The 23,421-nt window shown below is 40.0% G+C and overlaps 1 protein-coding gene across 2 annotated transcripts in view; it reads left to right on the top strand.

Moving 5' to 3' along the window:
* Positions 1-2,985: 2,985 nt before the first annotated feature.
* Positions 2,986-23,421, top strand: part of dera (deoxyribose-phosphate aldolase) — a 48,214-nt gene continuing 27,778 nt past the window's right edge. The window contains exons 1-6 of one of the 2 annotated variants that reach the window (XM_062983134.1): positions 2,986-3,138; positions 7,458-7,555; positions 9,177-9,324; positions 11,228-11,290; positions 11,913-12,047; positions 20,191-20,319. In XM_062983134.1, coding sequence (XP_062839204.1) covers positions 3,102-3,138; positions 7,458-7,555; positions 9,177-9,324; positions 11,228-11,290; positions 11,913-12,047; positions 20,191-20,319 — 610 coding nt within the window. In that variant the 5' untranslated portion in view covers positions 2,986-3,101. Of the gene's footprint in view, positions 3,139-7,457; positions 7,556-9,176; positions 9,325-11,194; positions 11,291-11,912; positions 12,048-20,190; positions 20,320-23,421 lie in introns of both variants that reach the window. The other variant, XM_003225958.3, reaches the window with a different exon arrangement.

Consider the following 23,421-nt stretch of genomic DNA (forward strand, 5'->3'; position numbering starts at 1 on the left):
CAAAATGTTATTTTGTTCACATCAGATTATTCATACTGTCTACAAGGTTAAAGCATCACCTATATATTAAACAAGAGTAAATACCAAGGGAGCTATCAGTATGCATGATAGTAGCATTGGTTGATGCGTCCCGGAATCTCAGTTTGATCCTGAATTTAAATCTTACTTTAAACTGATATCATTTTAGTGTATTTAAAGAACTATGTGGGGGCAACTAGAAATTAAATCTAGCATTGCATAATTCTGTATCTATGAAACTGATACATGACTTCAATATATCTTAGGCAAAGCACTTGTGCTTGTTGAAAGCATAAGAACTGCCTACTGTTTTGGAATGTTCAATTACAAAAGGAGCATAAAAGTAGGGTCTCATCAGTGATTTGAATTAATAAAGTTACACAGGCAGGTAACTCACAATTCATAAGGTAGTGATCTTGATGGAAAATGTGCGTATTGGGTTGTTTTTCCCCCCAGGGGCTGTTTAAGTTGTGTTCATGTGAAGTGTTGAAATACCCCATGCTAAAACATCAGAATCCGGCACGAATTGCATTGTATGATACAATCATCTGTGTAATTTGTCTGTGTAGTGGTACAGGTGACCATTGGAGATGGCTGTCAGGTCAAGGAACTACCTGAGAGGTTAGGGAACCCAGATATATACACATAAAATTGGTGTTTTTCAGTTCTTGCTGCCAAGAGGAAATAGTGGTAAATATGTGAGTAAATATGTAATTTGCATGCATGGCTGTCGTGTTAGCTCATTCAGCTTTCAGGGACTGTGCCAGCATTGCCATTTTTAGACTGGTAACAAAGGAAATTGAATTCAACATGGATGTTTATGCAGTATGGATCATATAATAATATAATACTTTATTTATAATTCACTATATCCCTGAGGGGACTCACAGAGGATTACAGGTACATATATGGCAAACACACAATTGGCAAAGACAAATAGTACATAAACAGAGGCAAGGCTTCCCTCTTTTCATCTCTGGCATCCGGCTGTCCTCGACTCGGCCATGGGGAGGTGCTGTTGTTTCATTTTCCACGCCGAGGAGTCTCATCCATCAATGTCTTTTCTGGTCTATAATCCAGAATGGATCAGTCCCTTATGTATGTGCATCAGAGTGTGGCGGAGTCTCCTCCTCTGGAGGGTCAGCCATGGACAAACTTGGTCCCTCCAGGTGTTTTGGACTTCAACTCCTATAATTTTTTTTCCAGGGTGCCTTTTACCTCCCCGCCAAAGCGGTACCTATTTATTTACCTAGATTGTGGCTTTTGAACAGCTAGCTATGCAGAAGCTGGGTTGACGACAGAAGCTCACCTCAATCTGGACGTGAACTGTCAACCATCTGATTGGCAGGATATTCTACAGCAGGTGGTTTAAACCTTTGTTCTAGTCCGACCCCATTGCTGCTAGAGATTTGTGAAGCTTGGAGCTAAACATGAAAATGTGCCAAAACTTGAGCAGAAAGTCACATGAACGGTAACTTGCCATAAGAGAATGAGAAAAGGAAGCTTAGGTTTTCATCTCTTGCTTTTAAACTTGCAAAATTTTGATTGAGAACTGCCATTTTGGACACATCTGGGGAGGAAATGGCAAAGCTGTGATACTTATAAATCTATCTTTGCATATCCTTTGGTACACCCAATATACGTCACAGACTGAGAGACAATGTGGTGTAGCAGACAGTACTGGACTAAGACGAGATCATGGCTCAAGCCACATGAAATCCTACTGGCTGATCTGGAGCAAGACACATTGTCTCAGCCTTCGAGTGGTATGGGAAGACCTTTTCTGAACAAATCTTGCCAAGAAAATCCAGTGGCCATTCATTTTAGGATGAAATGCATCGGAAAAAACGAAGGCACACAATAGAGGCATTGAATTCAGCAGGATGTGTCAGTTTGAAAACTTAAAATGGTAGTGTCCTTTTAAACAAGGGCTTGCTTTCTGCAAATGGGTTGCCTTGAGTTTTCCAGGCCGTATGGCCATGTTCCAGAAGCATTCTCTCCTGATGGTTCACCTACATCTATGGCAGGCATCCTCAGAGGTTGTGAGGCCTGTTGGAAACTAGGCAAGTGTAGTTTATGTTTCTGGAATGTTCAGGGTGGGAGAAAGAACTCTTGTCTGAGGCAGGTGAGAATGTTTTAATTGGCCAGCTTGATTAGCATTGAAAAGCCTTTCAGTTTCAAGGTCTGGCTGCTTACTGCTTGGGGGAAATCCTTTGTTGGGATGTTCAGGGTGGGAGAAAGAACTCTTGTCTGTCTGAGGCAGGTGAGAATGTTACAATTGGCCAGCTTGATTATCATTGAATAGCCTTTCAGTTTCAAGGTCTGGCTGCTTACTGCTTGGGGGGAATCCTTTGTTGGGATGTTCAGGGTGGGAGAAAGAACTCTTGTCTGTTTGAGGCAGGTGTGAATGTTGCAATTGGCCACCTTGATTATCATTGAATAGCCTTTCAGTTTCTGGCTGCTTACTGCTTGGGGGGGAATCCTTTGTTGGGAGGTATTAGCTGGCCCTGATTGATTCATGTCTGGAATTCCTCTGTTTTCTGAGTCTTGTTCTTTACAAACTGTTCTGATTTTAGAGTTTTCTTTAATACTGGTAGCCAGTATTAAAGAAAACTAATTTCATGCTTCATGCTCAGTTCATTTTCATGCTTTCCTCCTTTCTGTTGAAATTGTCCACGTGCTTGTGGATTTTATTGGCTTCTCTGTGTAGTCTGACATGGTGGTGGTTAAGAGTGAAACGTGCTCCTGGAGCATGGCCATACAGCCCGGAAAACTCACAGCAGCAACCCAGTGATTCCGCCCATGAAAGCCTTCGACCACACATTTCTGCAAATGCTTTGAACAGCATTGTGAGCCCATTAAAATATGTCTTTAAAATACACAAACCTATATGGAGTATATTGAGAGAAAGCACTTGCATCCTTTTCCTGTTTAAAAATAACTCTCGAGTGTAATATTTAAGTCTTTCGTGAAGACCTGAATGGCTTGGAGTGTATTCTTGACGGTGGCAGGAAGGGGAGGAGAAGAGGGAGGAAAGGGGCGTCGGCAGGAACCAGCAAAGAGAAGCGCCGCCTCTTGCAAGGATGGAGCCCAGGAGGAGGAACCCGGGCACAGAGTTGGGTAAGGGGCGCCTGGGCCAGCATGGGGAGCTTGGGTGGCATTGCACGGGCTGGGCAGAGAACATGGGTCCAAGGTGCTGGGGTTGGATGCTCCAAGCCGGCTATACCAGGCATAGGCAAACTTGGGCCCTCCAGGTGTTTTGAACTTCAACTCCCACAATTCCTAACAGCCGGTAGGCTGTTAGGAATTGTGGGAGTTGAAGTCCAAAACACCTGGAGGGCCCAAGTTTGCCCATGCCGTTTAGTGTACAGTTTTCAAGCCGTGGGCGGTTTATTTATTTATTATTATTTATTTACTATATTTATACCCTGCCCTTCTCACCCCAAAGGGGACTTAGAGTGGCTTACAAACTATGGCAAAAATTCAATGCGTCATCGTACACACAGCAATAAACATACTATAAAAGGTAAAAGTTTTCCCCTGACAATTAAGCCTAGTCTTTTCCGACTCTGGAGGTTGGTGATCATCCCTATTTCTAAGCCGAAGAGCCAGCGTTGTTCGTAGACATCCCCAGGGTCATGTGGCTGGCATGACTGCATGGTGCGCCGTTACGCCAGAGTGGTACCTATTGATGTACTTACATTTGCATGTTTTTGAACTGGCCAGCCACATGACCTGGAGATGTCTATGGACAACACTGGCTCTTCGGCTTAGAAATGGAGATGAGCACCAACCCCCAGAGTCAGTCACAACTGGACTTAACGTCAGGGGAAACCTTTACCTTTAGGTTGGCAGAAACTGGAGCTAACAGTGGGAGCTCACCCAGCTTCCCGGATTTGAACTGCTGACCTTTCAGTCAGCATGTTCAGCAGCACAGTAGTTTAACCCACTGCGCCTCCGGGGTTACCATATTAAATTATAAAACAATTAAACATTTAAACAGTTAAAACATATAAATACAATAAAAACCAATTAAAAACATATGAACATAAAAAATTGTTGTCTTACTGGATGCGGAAGGTCACACAAACTGTACATTGAATAATCAGAAAAGCAAAGGTGTCACTCTCTCAGCCATTCATTTGGACATCTAGGACTTCCAGTGAAGGGGATAAAAGACACAATTGGTTCCCACGACACAATTTGACAACAATCTGGAGCCTGTTTATCCAGTTTGGGGTCCTGAGGTGGGGGTCCTCTCAGCCATGGAACCCCACTAGGTGATCTGGAGCAAGTCACATCTTCTCAGCCTCAGAGGAAGGCAAAGCCAAGCTGCCTCTGAGCAAATCTTGCCAAGAAATCCCCATGACAGGTTCACCTTCAGGTTGCTGTAACTCAGAAACAACTTGAAGATGCACACACAGTTAAAAACAGCAATTAAAAGAGCATGTAAACCCAATGCATATAAAAATACAATGGAAATATTTATCATAGTATTATGGCTTCTATGCTACAGAACTTTATGCATGCTTAGCAATGTGACAGAGATGCTAAGAAACCTGGAAATGACTTGTGAAGATGCATAACTCTGGAATTCTTTGCCTTTGGTCAACCTAGAAGTCGGTGCAAATGGGGGAAGCTGATCTATTTCCTCTTATTTGCAAAGAGTTTGAAGTTCAGTCAGCTCTCGCCGTTTGTGGATTTGACCTTTGAAGATTTGATTAGTCACTGATCTGATTAAAATATGCTCCTTTGGAATCTCTAGGTCCTATGTAAATAAAGTGACTGATTGATTGAAATTTTATACGAAAACCCAGGGTGGATTCAACAACAGACTAGTATGGAAGCTATCATTATATAGAGGCTTCAGCAACCCTGCTCAAAATTGTATTACAGTATAGTCTCACTTATCCAACACTCGCTTATCCAACGTTCTGGATTATCCAACGCATTTTTGTAGTCAATGTTTTCAATATATCATTATATTTTGGTGCTAAATTCTTAAATATGGTAATTACTACATAGCATTACTGTGTATTGAACTACTTTTTCTGTCAAATTTGTTGTATAACATGATGTTTTGGTGTTTAATTTGTAAAATCATAACCTAATTTAATGTTTAATAGGCTTTTCCTTAATCTCTCCTTATTATCCAACATATTCGCTTATCCAACGTTCTGCCGGCCCGTTTACGTTGGATAAGCGAGACTCTACTGTACTTGTATGCTTTTGTCTTTGGAATAACACCAAGTATTATGCTCTAAGGCACAAGGGACAAAGTAATGCAAAGTAAAAAAAATTAAAACATTAGGAATTCCTCTCCATAAAACCTCCAAATACAGTTTTGAATGATATTCCTTCTCTCTCTTTTTTTAAAAGACTTGTCTTTAGAGGGGGGGAGAACACATTTTTTCCAAGGGAGGATTAAAGAAAGTTGACTAATTAGCTGTAGTTTTAACGGCGTTAATTACTTTCATCCCTGAAGCCCCATGAATATTTAGACGGAGCAGATGACATATATTAAAAACAGAAGTATTCACACTCCAAGCTGACTGAATTTACATGTTGTTTTCCTTGGCAGACACTCGGGATGATTCACACATGTTCTCCCCCCCATATTCCTTTTTGTGACCTGCTTCTGTTGAGAAAGTGGTACGGCCATATTTTCCCCCTATGTGGAAGGAGTTCTCAAGATACGGCGCCATCCAAAATATCTGGAAGGCACAATGAAAGCTTTGATTCCATTTTAACTGCCATGGCTGTATCATACAGGAAACCAGGATTTGTATTTTGTGAATGCACTAGAGCAGAGTTTTCTAAACCTTTAATGTTGGTGATACGCTTTTTAGATATGCAGCCTTTCGCAACATGATAATTCAGTTTTACTAGCAAACCAGAGGTTAAACCAACCCATTAAAAGTTTCATATAATAGATAATATTATATTACAGTAGAGTCTTACTTATCCAAGATTCGCTTATCCAACATTCTGGATTATCCAATGCAGTCTGCCTTTTAGTAGTCAATGTTTTTGTAGTCAATCTTTTCAATATGTTTTGGTGCTAAATTTGTAAATACAGTAATTACTACATAACATTGCTGTGTGTTGAACAGCTTTTTCTGTCAAATTTATTGTAAAACATGATATTTTGGTGCTTAATTTGTAAAATCATAATGTAATTTGATGTTTAATAGGCTTTTCCTTAATCCCTCCTTATTATCCAACATATTCACTTATCCAACGTTCTGTCGGCCCGTTTATGTTGAATAAGTGAGACTCTACTATAAAATACTGTATATGTAATAGATATTATATATTAGTTTCATATAATCTTTACTGTATAAATGATGTTTGGAATTTTTTCCTTTACACTTATGTACTACAGTTGATTCTTGTGTAGTTTCCGCTATAGCTGCTCCATGTGGTTCATCACAAATCAACAGAATTTCTTTGTGGATTGAGTTGCAGTACAGTAGAATCTCGCTTATCCAACATAAATGGGCTGGCAGAAAATTGGATAAGCAAAAATGTTGGATAATACGGAGGGATTAAGGAAAAGCCTATTAAACATCAAATTATGTTATGATTTTACAAATTAGGCACCAAAACATCATGTTTTACAACAGATTGACAGAAAAAGCAGCTCGATACACAGTAAAGTTATGTAGTAATTACTGTATTTATGAATTTAGCACCAAAACATCGCAATGAATTGCAAACATTGACTACAAAAACATTGACTATTAAAAGGCAGACTGCTTTGGATAATACTGAATGTTGGATAAGCAAAGGTTGGATAAGCGAGACTCTACTGTACTTGAGAAAATCTGGTTTCAATCATTAGAAGAAAGAATTGAAAAAAAGGGTTACTTGTGGATGACTAGGTTTCTTCCTGAAATACACCATATTTTGATATTTCTTTTTGGAAATGTAAAATTGAACTCTTTTTAAAATAAAATTAATTCAAATATAAAAACAAAAGAAAAACATATTTATAAAACACAACACAAAACGAAAGAGTACCAAGAGAAACAAAGCAAAAACCACTACCATCAAAAACAAAAGCAATTTTCATTATATACAGAAGCAACTAAAACACCTTTATAAGCATTCTAAGCATAAGCATTCTAAGCAAACACCCACTAAAGTAATCAACAAGCCTTCTGCTCGTTGCCTGTTGATTTTAACATATTTGTTACTCCCTTCAAGAATCACTTTATTTCTACTCTTCTACTTTTAATAAAACTGAACTCTGAATTAACTTCAATTTAACCTGCCATGCCAGGTTCTCCAAACACTGCACCAATGCAAACGGTTGCTCTCATTTTAATACTTTTTGGTCAGTTGAATATCAACAGAATTTCACTCTTTGGAGTCAGAGAAGATTCTACCTAAAAACAGTCCTTTAAATATTGGATTTTTTTTGTTGTTCTTCCTAGACCTCAGCTGGCTCTCAAAGGTCCGTGTCAACCAGCCTGCAGTTCTGAGACGGGCAGCCCAAATTCAGGCCCAGCGTGCTGTGAAAAAGAACTGGCAGGTAAGTGATCTGTCCATGCCTTGCATCTTCCCTTCCTGTCTTTCTAACACAAGCATTTCTATCTCCTTGAGTTTCAGTATTAAGTTTCTTTCCAGATGCATGTAAGATTAAAAGCTCCAATTGACCTGTTGCATCCTCCAAAATTAATCATTAAAAGGCAGTCGTAGGCTGATCAAAGATCACTTATTTATGCAAACAGGTATCAGGATCGGTAAGTGGGTTTGGAAATTCCGGAAGACTGGTGCAGCCAATCATTTGGCAAATATGTTCATAGCCCTCTCTCCTTTGTCTTATTGGGTGTGGTGCTAACCATGGACCAGTATTGCCCACTGCACCTGGTTATTTCTGGTTTTGAGTACGTTTTAATAAATATTTTATTCTTACGATTTTATGTCTTGTTTTAAAGATATTTATCTGGTTATATATTGTATATTGCTGGGCTTGGTCCCTATGTGAGCCGCCCCGAGTCCTTTCGGGGAGATGGGGCAGGATACAACAATCCAATAACTTTATTCAGTTCATTCCAATGATGTTTTTAACCCTAAAATTTTAACATGCAAGTGACTGTTTATGAATAGCAAGCTACAAATTAAAACCCGAGTCAAGTGTTGATTTCATTTCATGTAAACCAGCTATAGACAGAATTTTTTAAAAAACCAGATGCATTAGCCAAGACCCTAGATGTTTTTTGTCTTCTAGGATGTTGCAATGGCAACTAAAAAAGAATAATAGTATTATAATTGTGTACAGAAAGCTCCTGCTTATCTGACGAGTTAGATATGGGATCACTGTCAGAAAATGGAATTGGTTGAAAAGTGAAATCCATTTTTTTCAGGTTGCAAATGTAAAACTTGTCAGGGATTTCTGTTACTTTAACAGAGTCCTGGAAGCTTCCCTTGCAGCCAGTAGTAAGGTCCAAGCTCCCCTGTGGAGTTGTTGCAGGAAAATCTCTGCTGGAACACACAACACCACACAAGTTGTTCATGCCAAACTCAGGAAGGCTTTATATAGTCAGTTGCGATACACAAAGGCTATTTACAACAATTCACAGCTCTTTCCAGAATCTCCAAACTCCAAACTCCAAACTCTCTCTCTCTCTCTCTCTCTCTCTCTCTGTCATGCTCGTCTGAGGTGATTCCCTCTTATTCCTTCCCTCAGATCATCAGATACCACCTGTAAAACTAAATACTAGATGGTACCAAGTCTACTGAGATGGGAAAATAACTGTCAAAAAAGCAACAGCTATGGTCCAAAAGGACCACTAGGAGTTCAAATTGCAGAACAAGGCTATAATATAGATTTGTCAAAACAACAGAATATCAAAAAATAAATTGGTAAAAAGCAGGGAATGCATGTAGTGTAAAAGAGTCACAGACATTCACATGCCTTACATGGAGAAGGAACCTCATTCAATTCCTGGCATTTCTAGGTAAGAGTGGGTAGGATCTCCACCTGAAACCCTGACTTAACCATGGTTCTTCAGCATTTACAGAACAAAACAGGAGAGGTATAAACTTGGTATAGACTTCTTCTTCAATTCCTAATTTTTGCCAGGCATGCAAATGGATACCTGGCAAGGATTTCTTCTTGATAACTGTTCATTTCTTTACTTTAAATAAAGGCAGCTTGGCTTCTGCGGGCCGTCACCTGCATCGACCTGACCACCCTTTCGGGTGACGACACTCCTTCTAATGTCTGCAGGTTGTGTTACAAAGCAAAGCATCCCATCAGAGAGGACCTGTTGCAAGCTGTGAACATGCATGATAAAGGTATGGCAAGTTGTGAGGAGTAACGAAACTTATTGTAAAATCTTGTAAAATCATTTTTTTCTCAGCCCTCGTTGCCTCGGCTGTATGGGTTCATGTAAGCAATATACTCAAAGGCTCATTGTTTCTTTCTGCTCATTTGTAGTTTGCAAACTTTTCTGCTCAGTTTTTCCCTACTGATCATATTTGCCAAGTATTAATAACTAGTGAAACATTCTATCATTACGACAAATTATGTTTGTGTGTTCATGTGTATAGGCAGGGGAGACAATAGCATGTTGTCTCACACCATAGGTCTCCACAGAAGCATCGTTTAAAAAAGTAGATACTGGATTGGAAAACGAATAAATTGTTAAGAATACTAAAAATTTGGAAATGAATAAATTGCAGCCAACTGCACAGTCGGAGCAAAACGTTTCACATTTGAAAACTAAAGATCAAACCTCTACTAGCACTGAGGAGAGAGGAGGATAACAAAAAAGTCTAATTATTGTTAGTGCATAAACAAAGCAGAAGATCTGCCAGGGAGTCTTTCCTCTTGGGGCTGCCACTGTCACAAGCTGTTTTTAGGCACCTTGTGCCGTGTGTAAGCAGCTCCAAGTCCCTTCGGGGGGATGGTGGTGGGATACAAGAATTATTATTTAATTATGACACAGCAAAAAAGATAGATATGCTGGATTTCGTATCACAAAATCACAAGTCGAACACTTCCCAAGTGCCTAGGACTGTGTGATGTATTTTCAGATGATCCGTGTAGATCCCAATAGGGTGGCCTTTTGCAGTTGACCATATTATTATTATTATTATTATTATTATTATTATTATTATTATTATTATTATTATTATTATTTGACTAAATGAAAGTAAATCACGTAGCAGTAAGAACTGTGTGTGTTTTCTTTTCTTTTTAACTTGACCTTTGTTGATTTTTATTTTGCTGAATAAATTGCTCACTCAAAAAGGAAGTAATGTTTAGTAAGATAGAAGGCACTTGGAAAAGATGAAGACCACTTTCCAGATGGATAAACTCAAGGAAGCAATATTCTCGAGTTTATTAGATATTACTCAGGGCTGCTGAGTATAGGAAATTGGCTTGACTGCAGTTGGACATTAGAAATAGCTTCTTAACAGTAAGAGCAGTTCGGCCATGGAACCAACTGCCTAGAAAAAGATTGTGGAGTCTCCTTCTCTGGATATCTTCAAGAAGAGACTGGATGTGCAGGGAATGCTTTAGCTTAAGGTCCTGCATTTAGCAGAGAATTGGACATGATGGTGCATAGGGCCTCTTCCAAGTATTTAAGTCAACAAGCAATACATGTTGAAATTCTCTCTTCTATTAAAGATATAGGAGTTCTCTCCAGTTTTCACTCTAGCAATGTTGCTCCCCATACTAGCCAAACTATTAATTTGAACCAATAACAGAAAATTTTCTTCTAGGGCAGAGTAGATAGGAGGAACTTGTGGCATCAAGGGTTCCCTCATTTTTGTCAGGGTAAGGGGGTGGTTTTGACAAATTCTCTCACTACCAGTCATTCCAGGTTCAGGAGGGGGCGTTTTCCAGCAGAAAGTTACATAGCAGTCAGTGGATCCTCTTGGAAAAATGGTCCAAAGAGGGACACAAAATTGCCCTCCCAAGACACATCGGTGCATTTGGAGCCACGTGGATGAGGCCCCTCAGATTTCCCTAGAGCAAAAGTTCAGCCCATCTCCCTCCAAAACATTGCCTATACATATAGTGCAGAGGCCTCACACTTCCTAATAGTAAGATTGTCTTTGAACATCAGTTCAAAAAACAAAACTTAAGCCATGGTACTGTATTCTGGACAAGAGAATAGGTCAGTAGCTGTGATACTCAGCCGTGATTTCTTTGCAGGCATCACCACAGCTGCTATCTGTGTTTATCCAGGAAGAGTAGCTGATGCCGTGAATGCTCTCAAGGCAGCTGGATGTAGCATACCAGTAGCTTCAGGTAAGTTTTCTAAACTTGTCTTCTGAAAGTTGAAATTTGGTTCTATGGCTGATTAGGTTTCTAGAGCTGAGTTTGCATAGTGTGTTGCATCTTAGTCCTGAACAAACACAAAAGCATGTAGAATGCGTGTTTGTAATACATTTATCCAAGTTATGCAAATTTATACTTTTCCTTATTTTAAAATACAGTAATATCCTCATAACTTCAGAACCCATATCTGCAGTTTCAGTTATCCACACCCAAAGAAAACAGTTCCCATTCTTAGGATTCCACTAAGAATTGGTTAACCCCCCTTCCTACTTTTTTAATTAGATAATTTATTTATTGATGTCCTAAATCAAAAAAGTATAGAAGACAGGGTATAAAATATAAATATTTTAATTAATATCTATATGAGTCTGTAGAGTTCTTTTTGCTGATTAAATCTGTCTTTTAGTTTTTTTAAATGGGTGTGTGGTTGATATCACCACAGTAGCTGGAGTACCAGTAAGACCCAGTGTCCATTCTCCTTTGTAGGTACTTTTTTTATCTGTTAGATGTATGCTCTTACTTTCTCTACCCAAAATAGGACTCAACTGGCTTTTTTTTCCAATTGATGATTTATCTTTTCTTTCCTCCTTAGTGGCTACTGGATTCCCAGCAGGACAGACAGTCCTGAAAACGCGGTTGGAGGAGGTTCGGCTGGCCGTGGAAGATGGTGCCAGAGAGATTGACATTGTCATTAACCGAACGTTAGTACTGACGGGCCAATGGGAAGGTGAGTGTGGATCAAACCCTAGAAGAAATGCTTTGGCATATATCAAACTGCCCATTGTTCTTGTTTGATTATTGATACTCCTTTGATCAATCCTTGACCCTCCAGGTGTTTTGGACATCAGCTCCCACAATTCCTAACAGCCTACCAGAGCTGAAGTTTGTTCATGCCTGGTATAACCCCTGTGTTCATGGGGAATCATTCTGAGGCCCCCTGTAGATACCTGGAATTGTAGATTATAGCAACTCCTACATTTTAACTATACTTGGCTAGAAATATAGAATCGATTTGCACTGCAGGACTAAAGAGACCTACAAACACTTCAATCCATTGACCTCTTTAGATCCTGCAGTCCTATTCTGTAGTATGTTTGGGCCAGAAGCATACCAGAGAATAGCACTGAAGAAGATCTAGAGAGGTCTACAAACACTTTCGGAGAGTATATACTTTGGAGTGTGGAACATGAATCATTGATATTGTATTGTATTTGGATAGATGCCATAAATTTATCTATACATTTAACTTCATGTATAGGATATGAGTAACACTTGATATTATGAGGACTTTAAGAAGTTGTAGATATAGAAATCTTATATGTATGAGATTATACTGTCTTAATTTATTGCACAGCCACATTTTTATTGTTAATTTTTATGTCAGTTTTTATCAATCTATTATGTTATTTATGGAACCTATTGTTTATTTGTTTTAATGATTACTGTGTTAGTTGCAAATTTTAATAGGCTGTTTTTAATTGTTTGTTTACTGCTGTTTTATTTTCAAATTAGTTTTTGTTCTTGTAAGCCGCCCTGAGTCCCCCCGGGGAGAGAGGGCGGGTAGGAATTAAAACTATTATTACATTACATTACATTACATTATATTGTATTTGTTGTGTGTATGTGTATAGTTTGGTTCCAAAAGGTACCAAACTAAAAAAAAGAAGTATGAGTTATAGGTAGCAGCATGTTGTTGGCTAGGAGTAGAATATTGTGTACAGATCAAAACTATCAAAACATATCAAATCATCTTGGCGCAGAGCTCAGAAAATTGCATTTATAGCAAAAATTTGTTCAGGTGGATTTGGTACCTTTTCTGCAAAAGAGAGTTCTAGTCAATTCCTGTGAACTAAAGCATTATTGCTGTATAACAGAGAATCCATTAAACCACAGATCCTATGATTCTGTAGGATGGAGCCTACAGAACGATAGTTTGAGAGGTATCATACAGCTTTAACAGCATGGTACAAATGTATTATCAGTCATGCACTGAAAATCATGTCTAGCCCTTCCCAACCAAGCAATGATTCTTTATGACTTGATTTTTTAAATAAAAAAATTCTCATTTCTGCCCATATGTGGTTGCCCATATGTAGAGGAGGGGAGCCTGTTACCCAATTCATTAGTGGGCATGCAAACCTCCAGATTTACATGTTTATTTATAGAGCTTGTGGAAAAACAAGTGAAAATACCCTCCGTTCACACAGTTGTCTTAACTGAATAGTAAAAGAGGAAGGAGAAACTGCATGGATGCCAGGACTGTAATTATTTCCAAACAAAGTTGTTAAAAAGAACTCCAAGGCCTGTCGCTTTAGATGGCATATCTTGGATTTTTTCCCAAACGGAACGTATTTGGTTTCTCGACAACAAAATTGGTGTTCTTTCTAAATGGCTTTTGCCGAATCTCAGGGTACGCGTGGTACCATTTAGATCGCTGTAGCTCATTGTCTTCCTGGAATGCTATTAATTAGTGCGCTTTTTAATACAGTAGGAGATGGCTTTTCTCTCTAATTGGTTTTCTCTTAATGTACCTTGAATGGTTTGCCTTTAAGTGTTGACAGCACTCCAGTCACCAAGTTTTGTATTATAAAATAAAGAAGGAGGGAGAGTCTACAATTAGCATCCCTGCATTTTCTTTAGCTGGAGAACATGGCATGAATAGTCCCACGCTTTATATTCCCCTGGACCTTGCTTTTGGTGCCAGTATTTGGAGGATTTTGCAAGACTCAAATAAAAATGAAGTTCTGAGGCTGTGAAAGGGATCTGTGTCCCTCTGTTAATTTCTCCATTTATGGTGGGGTTGGGGGTTGGGAGTGAGCAACTCTCCAGATGTTGTTCGACTACAGCTACCATCACTTACCATAATGAGCAATTATGGAAACAATTACCCCAGGGGAGTTAGTTGGACATGCAATTGGAATGCCACGTTATACCCTCCAACTTTTCACAGATGAAGACCAGGACACATGTAACCATGATGCTTTAGAGTGCAGTCAAGATGGCAAAAATTATTAATGAGGAGGAACACACTTTCTTCAGGACTGAAATATCAGCCCAACATTATTCTCCCAGGTGGAACACATAGTTAGATGAAACTGAGCAGGAAGGCAAATAGTTAATAAACCATCACGTAGTTCAAAGTATCCAACAAATCCCAGCATTGGTCTCAATCCAACCTACTCACAACACGATGAGATAGATAAAGCTTATTTCAAGCATTAGTATTTTATAAGACTTCAGAATTACAGTGTTCCCTCACTTATTGCTGGGGTTAGTTTCCAGGACCACTCGCAATAAGTGAAAATCTGCAAAGTAGGCACACTATATTTTAATATTTATACACTATTTTAGTAGTTATACACTATTTTAAGTCTTTATCAACCAATTGTGTCTTGATAAATCGCCTCCTTCTCCTCCCATTGCCACTTGGGCTCCTTTTCTCTCCCTTTGGCTTCTCCTTCCTCCCTTCTTTAGGCTGTAAATTGTATTTTTTATGATTTATAATAGTCTTTTAGAGTTTATTGAAAAACCGCAAAACAGTAAATCCACGAAAAGTTAACTGTGAAGTAGTGAGGGAACACTGTATACAGAGAAAGACAAAGTGCACATGAACAATATCTAATACATATGAGGTAAACCTTATCTGAGGTCTATGTGAGCAGCACAGAATGTTACTAAAACTTGTGTTTTGTTTAAGAGGATGTTATCAGGGTCTGGCATGGTATGTAACTATAACTTCTAGTGTTATTTTAATAATAATAATAATAATAATAATAATAATAATAATAATAATAATAATAACTTTATTTTTATACCCCGCCTCTATCTCCCCGAAGGGGACTCAGGGCGGCTTACATGGGGCCAAGCCCGAATAAAAACAGTAGCAGTATAAAACACAGCAATAGACAAAAACATGCACAATAAAAAAAATTAAACATTAGCCAATAAAAAACAAGAACTAATAAAAACATGGATAAAAACTGAGAGATTGTAAAAGTAGACTGGGTAAGGTGCACCATATAAATATTGTAAACACGAGGTGACTGATAAAGTGCTGCAAATTCTTGGAAGTGCAAATTGGGATGGGAATAGACCCTGTGTCTATATCGAGTTGACAAAGGTAAAAAGTGCAAACCGGTACAAGAATGGTCACAGATACAGATTGCTTCTTGATTAGCAATCTTTATCTAAAGGCTTGAGTAAAGAGCCAGGTTTTCAAGCTCTTTCTGAATGCTACCAGGGTGGGGGCTTGCCTGATTTCCCTGGGGAGCGAGTTCCAGAGCCGGGGGGCCACCACGGAGAAGGCCCTCTCTCTCGTCCCCACCAACCGTGCTTGTGACGGAGGTGGGAGCAAGAGGAGGGCCTCCCCCGACGAACGAAGAGATCGTGCAGGTTCGTAGGGGGAGAGGCGATCACTAAGGTAGGAGGGTCCCAAACCGTTCAGGGCTTTGTAGGTGATCACTTGCACCTTGAATTGGGTCCGGAAGGTGAACGGCAGCCAGTGGAGCTCCTTAAGCAGGAGGGTTGACCGCTCCCTATAGTTAGCTCCAGTTAGAAGCAAGGCTGCCGAACGTTGAACTAGTTGGAGTTTCCGGGCTGTCTTCAAGGGCAGCCCCACGTAGAGTGCATTGCAATAGTCCAGTCTAGAGGTAACTAAGGCATGGACCACCGTGGCCAGATCAGACTTCATGAGGTAAGGTCGCAGTTGGCGCACAAGTTTTAATTGTGCAAAGGCCCTCCCGGCCACTGCCGACACCTGAGCATCAAGCGTCAGCGCTGAGTCCAGGAGGACCCCCAAACTGCGGACCTGCGCCTTCAGGGGGAGTGCGACCCCGTCAAGCACAGGTAGCCACCCAATACCCCGATCGGACATACGACTGACCTGGAGGACCTCTGTCTTGTCGGGATTAAGCTTCAGCTTATTCGCCCTCATCCAGCCCATCACAGCTGCCAAGCACTGGTTCAGTATCTGGGGGGCTTCCTTGGAGTTCGGTGGAAAGGAGTAGTAGAGTTGAGTGTCATCTGCGTAGAGATGGCACCGAACTCCAAAACTCCGGATGACCTCTCCCAGCAGTTTCATGTAGATGTTAAAAAGCATGGGGGACAGAATGGAACCTTGCGGGACCCCACAGGTCAATGGCCAGGGGTCCGAGCAGGTGTCCCCCAGCTTCACCAACTGGGAACGGCCCTCCAGGAAGGACTGAAGCCACGACAGAGCCGTGCCCCCAAGGCCCATCCCGGAGAACCGTCCCAGAAGGATACCATGGTCGATGGTATCGGAAGCCGCTGAGATGTCCAAGAGAACCAGCAGGGTCACACTCCCCCTGTCCAGCTCCCTGCGGAGGTCATCCACCAAGGCGACCAAAGCCGTCTCAGTACTGTGCCCAGGTCTAAAGCCAGACTGCGATGGGTCCAGAAAATCGGTGTCATCCAGGAAACCCTGGAGCTGCGAGGCAACCACCTGCTCCAGGACCTTGCCCAAGAAAGGGAGGTTCGAGATTGGTCTGTAGTTGTTTAGAATGGTCGAATCAAGGGAGGCCTTCTTCAATATGGGCCTCACTATGGCCTGTTTGAGGACAGATGGAAATTTGCCTTGATCCAAAGAGGCATTAATTATCATCACAAACCACTCTACCAACCCTCCTCTGGCCGATTTAATTAGCCACGAAGGGCAAGGGTCTGCAGAGCAAGTGGTCGCTCTCACCACCCCAAGGATCCTATTTTATCTCTTAATAAGGTTTTAGTGGTTTTACATTTTTACCTTGTTTAAATTCATTTATGTGATTAAGTCAGTTAGGATTGTTTAATTATTTTTTGGTCTATTTGGTATTAAGTTTATAGTTCTATTTTCTGTGATGTAATTTGTCTTATGTTTATTTTTTGGCATTGAATGTTTGCTATATGTGTTGGAAAGCACCCTGAGTCCCTCCAGGGAGATAGGGCAATCTATAAATAATAATAATAATAATAATAATAATAATAATTATTATTATTATTATTATTATTATTATTATTATTATTATTATTGGTATGTAATATTGTAGGTACAAGATTCCTAGCATAACGCAAATGACAGCTCAGCAACCTATGCAGGCCATGGATGAGATGTCAGCAGTTGCCAAAATGGAGTTAATCAGGGCCACTGCAACAGACCAGCTAAGTCTGTAATTATTATTTTATACCAAGAACACCACTGTCAAACAGCTCTTACCATCAGGAAGTTCTTCCTAATGTTCAGGTGTAATATTCTTTCCTTCTATTTGAATCCATTATTCTGTCCTAGAGCAACATAAGATGGCTCCATCTCCAATGTGATATTGTTTCAAATATTATCTCCCACTGTAACCCGGAGTTGACAGTTCAAGCTACTTTTGTATTTTGTACTCAGTTTGAAGTAATTGAAATGAGCTGAGGACAAAGAGGGTGGGGATAGAAGGAGGAGAGAGAAACTGGGACATTTTAAAAGCAGCTGATGAAGTGGGAAGAAAGAGAATTCATTGGGACTGTCTGGCAAATCAGGAGAATGCTGTATTGTTTAATGTATTGTTTTTACATGGCTTTTAATATTTAATAAGTATTATAAGCAACCTTGAGAGTATTGCTATTCTACAGCATATAAATATGCCAAATAAATAAAATAAAAGTGTACAATAAAGTAAACTGGCTGGTAAGGGACCTTTCAACTCAGGAAAAATAGAGTAAAGTGTGTTCTCCCTAATGAATAACTTTTGCCATCTTGACTGCACTGTGGAATCATGGCTAAGGATTCATCTGCATCAGGTTTAGACTCTGAGCACTTTTCTGCATCGAGGATCAGACCCAGAAAGAGTGAAGTTACTTAATAATCTACTCTTCATATGATGCCAGCAATCTACCTAGTGCTTTATGGGGTGAAGAAATAGAATGTAGGCCCCTTCCTTGAGGGCATTACAGTCAAATGTTCAGTTCAGGAAAAATAGAAAGTAGAATGGGGATGGGGCTAAACAGTGGAAGATAGAGGTGACTGAAAGCATTGTGCTGGAGGTCTTACAGAAAAGGTTGGCTTTGAAAGAAGGAATAATAGAAGAAGATGATTCTGAGTGCATGCAGTATAATTCTGTCACTCCTGTGTTAACTTTCCTTTTGCACTTTGTACATTAGCTTCCTGTAATTTAGGAGGCACATCTACTAAAAAGTCAATTTGTGATGTGCTCTGCATTATGAAAGAACTAGTGTTGGTCCCCCACCCTCAAAATATCCTTGAATTCCCCTACCCTCCGATTCCTCTTCTTTTTAGAGCTTCTAAAAAAGCCTCTGCCAAAGCTGAGGGTCACATATGACACATGACTGCTGGACTTGCTAAACTGTCTTTCAGCCATTCAGAGGTTTCAAAAAATTGCTGCAAATGTTAAGTACTTTAGTGTACTTCCAATTACGTTGAGCTCTAAGTTAAATCTGCTGTTACCTATTGTTGAGTACTTTTGTGCCACTTGAACTATAGCTTGCTAAGCCTGGTCTTTAACAATTATTTTAAGTGCTTTCTAATGGATTGGAATATAAAAGCATATGTATTGTGTGGCTCCCTTCCCTTTTTTATTTTTTTGTTTAGAAGCTAAGTCCTTGCACTGGAGTTTCTGAACTCCTTTCATACAGATAGCTGTTTTGTAACAACCTTCCATTAATTTTTAAAATGGATTTTTAAAAACTCCTAAAATGATCCATCTAGCTTTTAGTTTATCACAAGTATGGAACAAAGGGTACATGTCCTGATTGGTGCGGCTCTGAACTTCACTTGCTCTCCAAGTGTGGGTTTGGAATCTGAAATATATTCATCACAGGTAGGCAATCTTGTTGCACGCCAGATGTTTGGGGCTAGAGATCCTATCTTCCATTAGCATATGGAAGCTGGAACTGGTAAAGACTAGTCTAAAATAGTTGGTGGGTAAACATTGAGCATCCCTTACCAGAATTTAAAATTGTCAAAAATTGTCCCCTTAAGAATGTGACACCTTTGCTTTCTAATGTTCAATGTACACAATCTTGGTGCAAAAAATTATCAAAAACATTTTATAAAATTACCTTCTGGATATGTGTATAAGGTGTATATGAAGCATAAACGAATTCCATTATGTACATATATGCAAATACAGATATTCCAAACTCTTTTATTTTATTTATTTCATGTTAAAAGCAATGCATGAATAAATATAAAACTGATAAAATAGAGGTATCACAAGCGGCTAAATAATTTTAGGCCAAAAACGGACAACAACAACCACATTGTCTGTGGCTTTAAACTCTGAAAAAAATTGAAGTCTGAAACAGTGTTGGTCCCAAGCTTTTCAGATAAAGGATATTCAACCCAAATTTGTGCTGCAGATTTCTTTTACAGATGTTCATGGAACATCGTTTCTGTCCTGTCCTCACTTTCCTATTGCATATGCCCCCGAAAAGCCTTTTCAGAGGTTTGATCCCAGTGTGGGATGGGTGGAACCAGTATAATACTGGAGAACTAGAATGAAACAAGTCAGGTAACGTTTCATGGAAAAGCTTCCTTTTTGAGCGATGCCTGTCAAATCCTCCACACAGCATGGGAGTTGTCTAAAAAATGCAAGATATCAGATCTCTAAGTATGAGGCATGACTTGTTCCATTCTGGTTCTCCAGTACTATATTCATATTATAGTGCTCTATGACTATAATAGTACTGGTATTGCATTTTAGTACTAGTTTTCACAGGGGAAAAAAATCTAAAATGTATTATCTGCATTTTGTTCAGTCATGTTGGGTTCAGAAACACATTTAGAGGTTAAACTAGAAATAGAATATTATGTTGAGTCTTAGGTGTATTTTCAGCTAATTTTCCACTTTTGTCTTCCACTTGTCGTCTAGAGCTCTTTGAAGAAATACGCCAGTTCCGTCAGGCCTGCGGAGAAGCTCACATGAAAACCATTTTGGGGACGGGGGAGTTGGGATCACTCACCAACGTCTACAAAGCCAGTCTTGTTGCTATGATGGCAGGTGATTTTCATATACATGTATCTCATATAAGCTGGACATTTGATGAGAATATGCAGAATGCTCTAATTCAGTCTGCCTCTTCTGGAAGACACTCCATTGGAGGCAACCAATCCTGATTTGGGATCATATCATGTGATGGTGGAACACTTTTAGTCAATTACTAAAACTAGTCATGGTTGCCTCTTTGCTTCTCTTCTATCAGCATGAAACTTTTTCTGTTCTTACAGGTTTTTAGGAATTGATGGGTAGGGATTTTATTAGTAAGCAGCAGCAGCATGAAGTAAAGAATCAGGACGTGGCAGGGTGAAAAATATAGGCGGCAGAAGGTCCCATTAGAATCCTCTCCTCATCCTTGCCAGTAAAATATAATAACAACAAATGTAAAAAACCTCTTTTATGCCTATTCATGGCATTTATTATTTCTTGTCTAATGAAGTTACAACACACAATTCTATCTTGATATCTTCAGGCAGGTACCAGGTGTAAACAGTGTGTGTGGTTGAGATGCTGTGACCTGTGTAGAAAAGTGGGTTGCTGCTACTAAGTCAACAGTGTGATGTGGCACCTAAAAACTCAAAATGCAATTCTGGGCTGCATTAATAAGAGTAAAGCATCTAGATCGAGGGAGGTAATAGTCACACTCTATTCTGCTTTGGTCAGACCTCACCTGAAATACTGGGTCCAGATCTGGGCATAACAATTCCAGAAGTATATTGACAAACTGGAACATGTTTAAAGAACAGTGACCAAAAAGGTAGATGATCTGCAAACCGTGCTGTATGAGGAGCGGGTTAGGGAGCTGGGTATGGGGAAGAGATTTAAAAGTGACATGATACCCCTCGTTTAACTTTTTGAAATGATGTCATATTAAAGATTGAGCAGACTGGGACATGGAGCAATGGATTCAAATGGTAGAAAAAGAGATTCCACCTAAACATTAGGACAAACATTAATAGCTAGAGATGTTTGACAGTGGAATGCACTGTCTCTGAGTGTGATGGATTCTCCATCTTTTTAAGCAGAGGCTGGATGGCTGTTTTTCAGGAGTGCTTTGGCTGTGTGGTTGCATGGTAGAATGGGGTTGGACTGGATGGCCCTTGTGGTTTCTTCCAGCAGGGAGACTAGGAAGGAATCCCAGATGCTGTGGGCTGTATTTCAGAGGAAAGCAGCAGGACATGGCCTCTTCAATATTCCTTGCCTATGGAAGCCCTGTGGAATTCATGGTGTCATCATAGCTTGACCAGTGACTTGAAGGCACGCACATCTATAAAGTTCAACTTTGCATTGTATTATTTACCATGGGCTGGTTGGGAGAGTCTGAGTTGATGATGGAAGCTACTATATCAGCCCCACATGCAGCCCCATGGTTACTCTTTGCCCATCCCTTTACTACATCTCAATCCTCTCATAGATTGTTAAAATTTTATTTCAGCTTTCAAAAACTTATTATTAATCTTTTATTTTAAAAAAATGTTCTCTCACTTGTAGTATTCCTGATGCAGTGTTCCAGTCCATACAGCAGGTGGCTCTGCTGTTAACACTATTTTCTCTTTTGCATTGTTAAGCTTGCTGCTTTCCATGCCATTTCTCGCTTTTCAGTACACATAATAACATCCCTTGATCGAAGGCTAGTTTGTTTGAATAGAACTGAGCACAACAGCTGAACATGGCAGGACAGGCTTTGAAAGCATGGCATCTCCTGTCAGATTGTACAGGTTCAATGTTTCTTTGGAGGGAGAAAAATACAGACACCAAGCCCAATTGTGTGTCTGTGTCAGTGGATACAGTATTATCATGTATGCACAGTTTGAAGGAGAACCAGCCATGGCTTAATACTATGGAATTGTGGAAGTGGTGGTTTTACAAGGTCTTTAGAATTCTGCCAAAGAGCCCTGGTGCATTGCCAAACTATGAATCCCAGGATTCCAAAATATTGAGTTATGGAAGTTAAAGCAGTGCTAAACTGCATTAATTCTACAATATAGATGCACTTCCAGGGCTTAAATCGTACTCTTTCAAACTCTTGAGGAAGGCAATGTTGCTCTCTATTCTGCCTTGGTCAGACCACACCTGGAATACTGTGTCCAATTTTGGGCACCACAGTTGAAGGGAGATGTTGACAAGCTGGAAAGCGTCCAGAGGAGGGCGACTAAAATGATTAAGGGTCTGGAGAACAAGCCCTATGAGGAGCGGCTTAAAGAGCTGGCCATGTTTAGCCTGCAGAAGAGAAGGCTGAGAGGAGACATGATAGCCATGTACAAATACGTGAAGGGAAGTCAAAGGGAGGAGGGAGCAAGCTTGTTTTCTGCTGCCTTGCAGACTAGGACATGGAACAATGGCTTCAAACTACAGGAAAGGAGATTCCACTTGAACATCAGGAAGAACTTCCTCACTGTGAGAGCTGTTCGACAGTGGAACTCTCTCCCCGGGGCCGTGGTGGAGGCTCCTTCTTTGGAGGTTTTTAAGCAGAGGCTGGATGGCCATCTGTCGGGGGTGCTTTGAATGCGATTTCCTGCTTCTTAGCAGGGGGTTGGACTGGATGGCCCATGTGGTCTCTTCCAACTCTACTATTCTATGATTCTATGATTCTATGATTCTCCATGAACAGGTCTTGCCAAAAAACAAAAGTGATCAGTTCACTTTAGAGTAACCATAAGTCAGAAAACCTGAAGGCACATATAATTACACAAGTATGTAATTTTAATACGTAACCCAGCTGGCCTAACATTAGGAACCCATTCAGAGAACAAGTGGACACCCTCTCATGTCAAGTTGACTCCTTCCTTGGAGACCTAAACAGAGGCTGGATGGCCATTTGTCAGGGGCACTTTGAACGCATATTTCCTGCATGGCAGGGAATTGGACTAGATGGCTCATGTGGTCTCTTCCAATTCTGTGATTCTATGATGCTGTATGAAAACTGGTAGGCAAGGGATGGATGAACACAGCTTAAACATTGTGTTGATCTCATATATACACCTTTTAAAAAGAAGCAAAAACTAAACTAGCTAGGCCTTCTAGGAATTAGCTGTGCATTTTCTGCTTTTTAAAAATGCAGCTTTGATATTTTATTTATTTAGATTATTTACTTATTTATTTAGA

This window comes from Anolis carolinensis, chromosome 5 (assembly GCF_035594765.1).
Source record: "Anolis carolinensis isolate JA03-04 chromosome 5, rAnoCar3.1.pri, whole genome shotgun sequence".
NCBI lineage: Eukaryota > Metazoa > Chordata > Lepidosauria > Squamata > Dactyloidae > Anolis > Anolis carolinensis.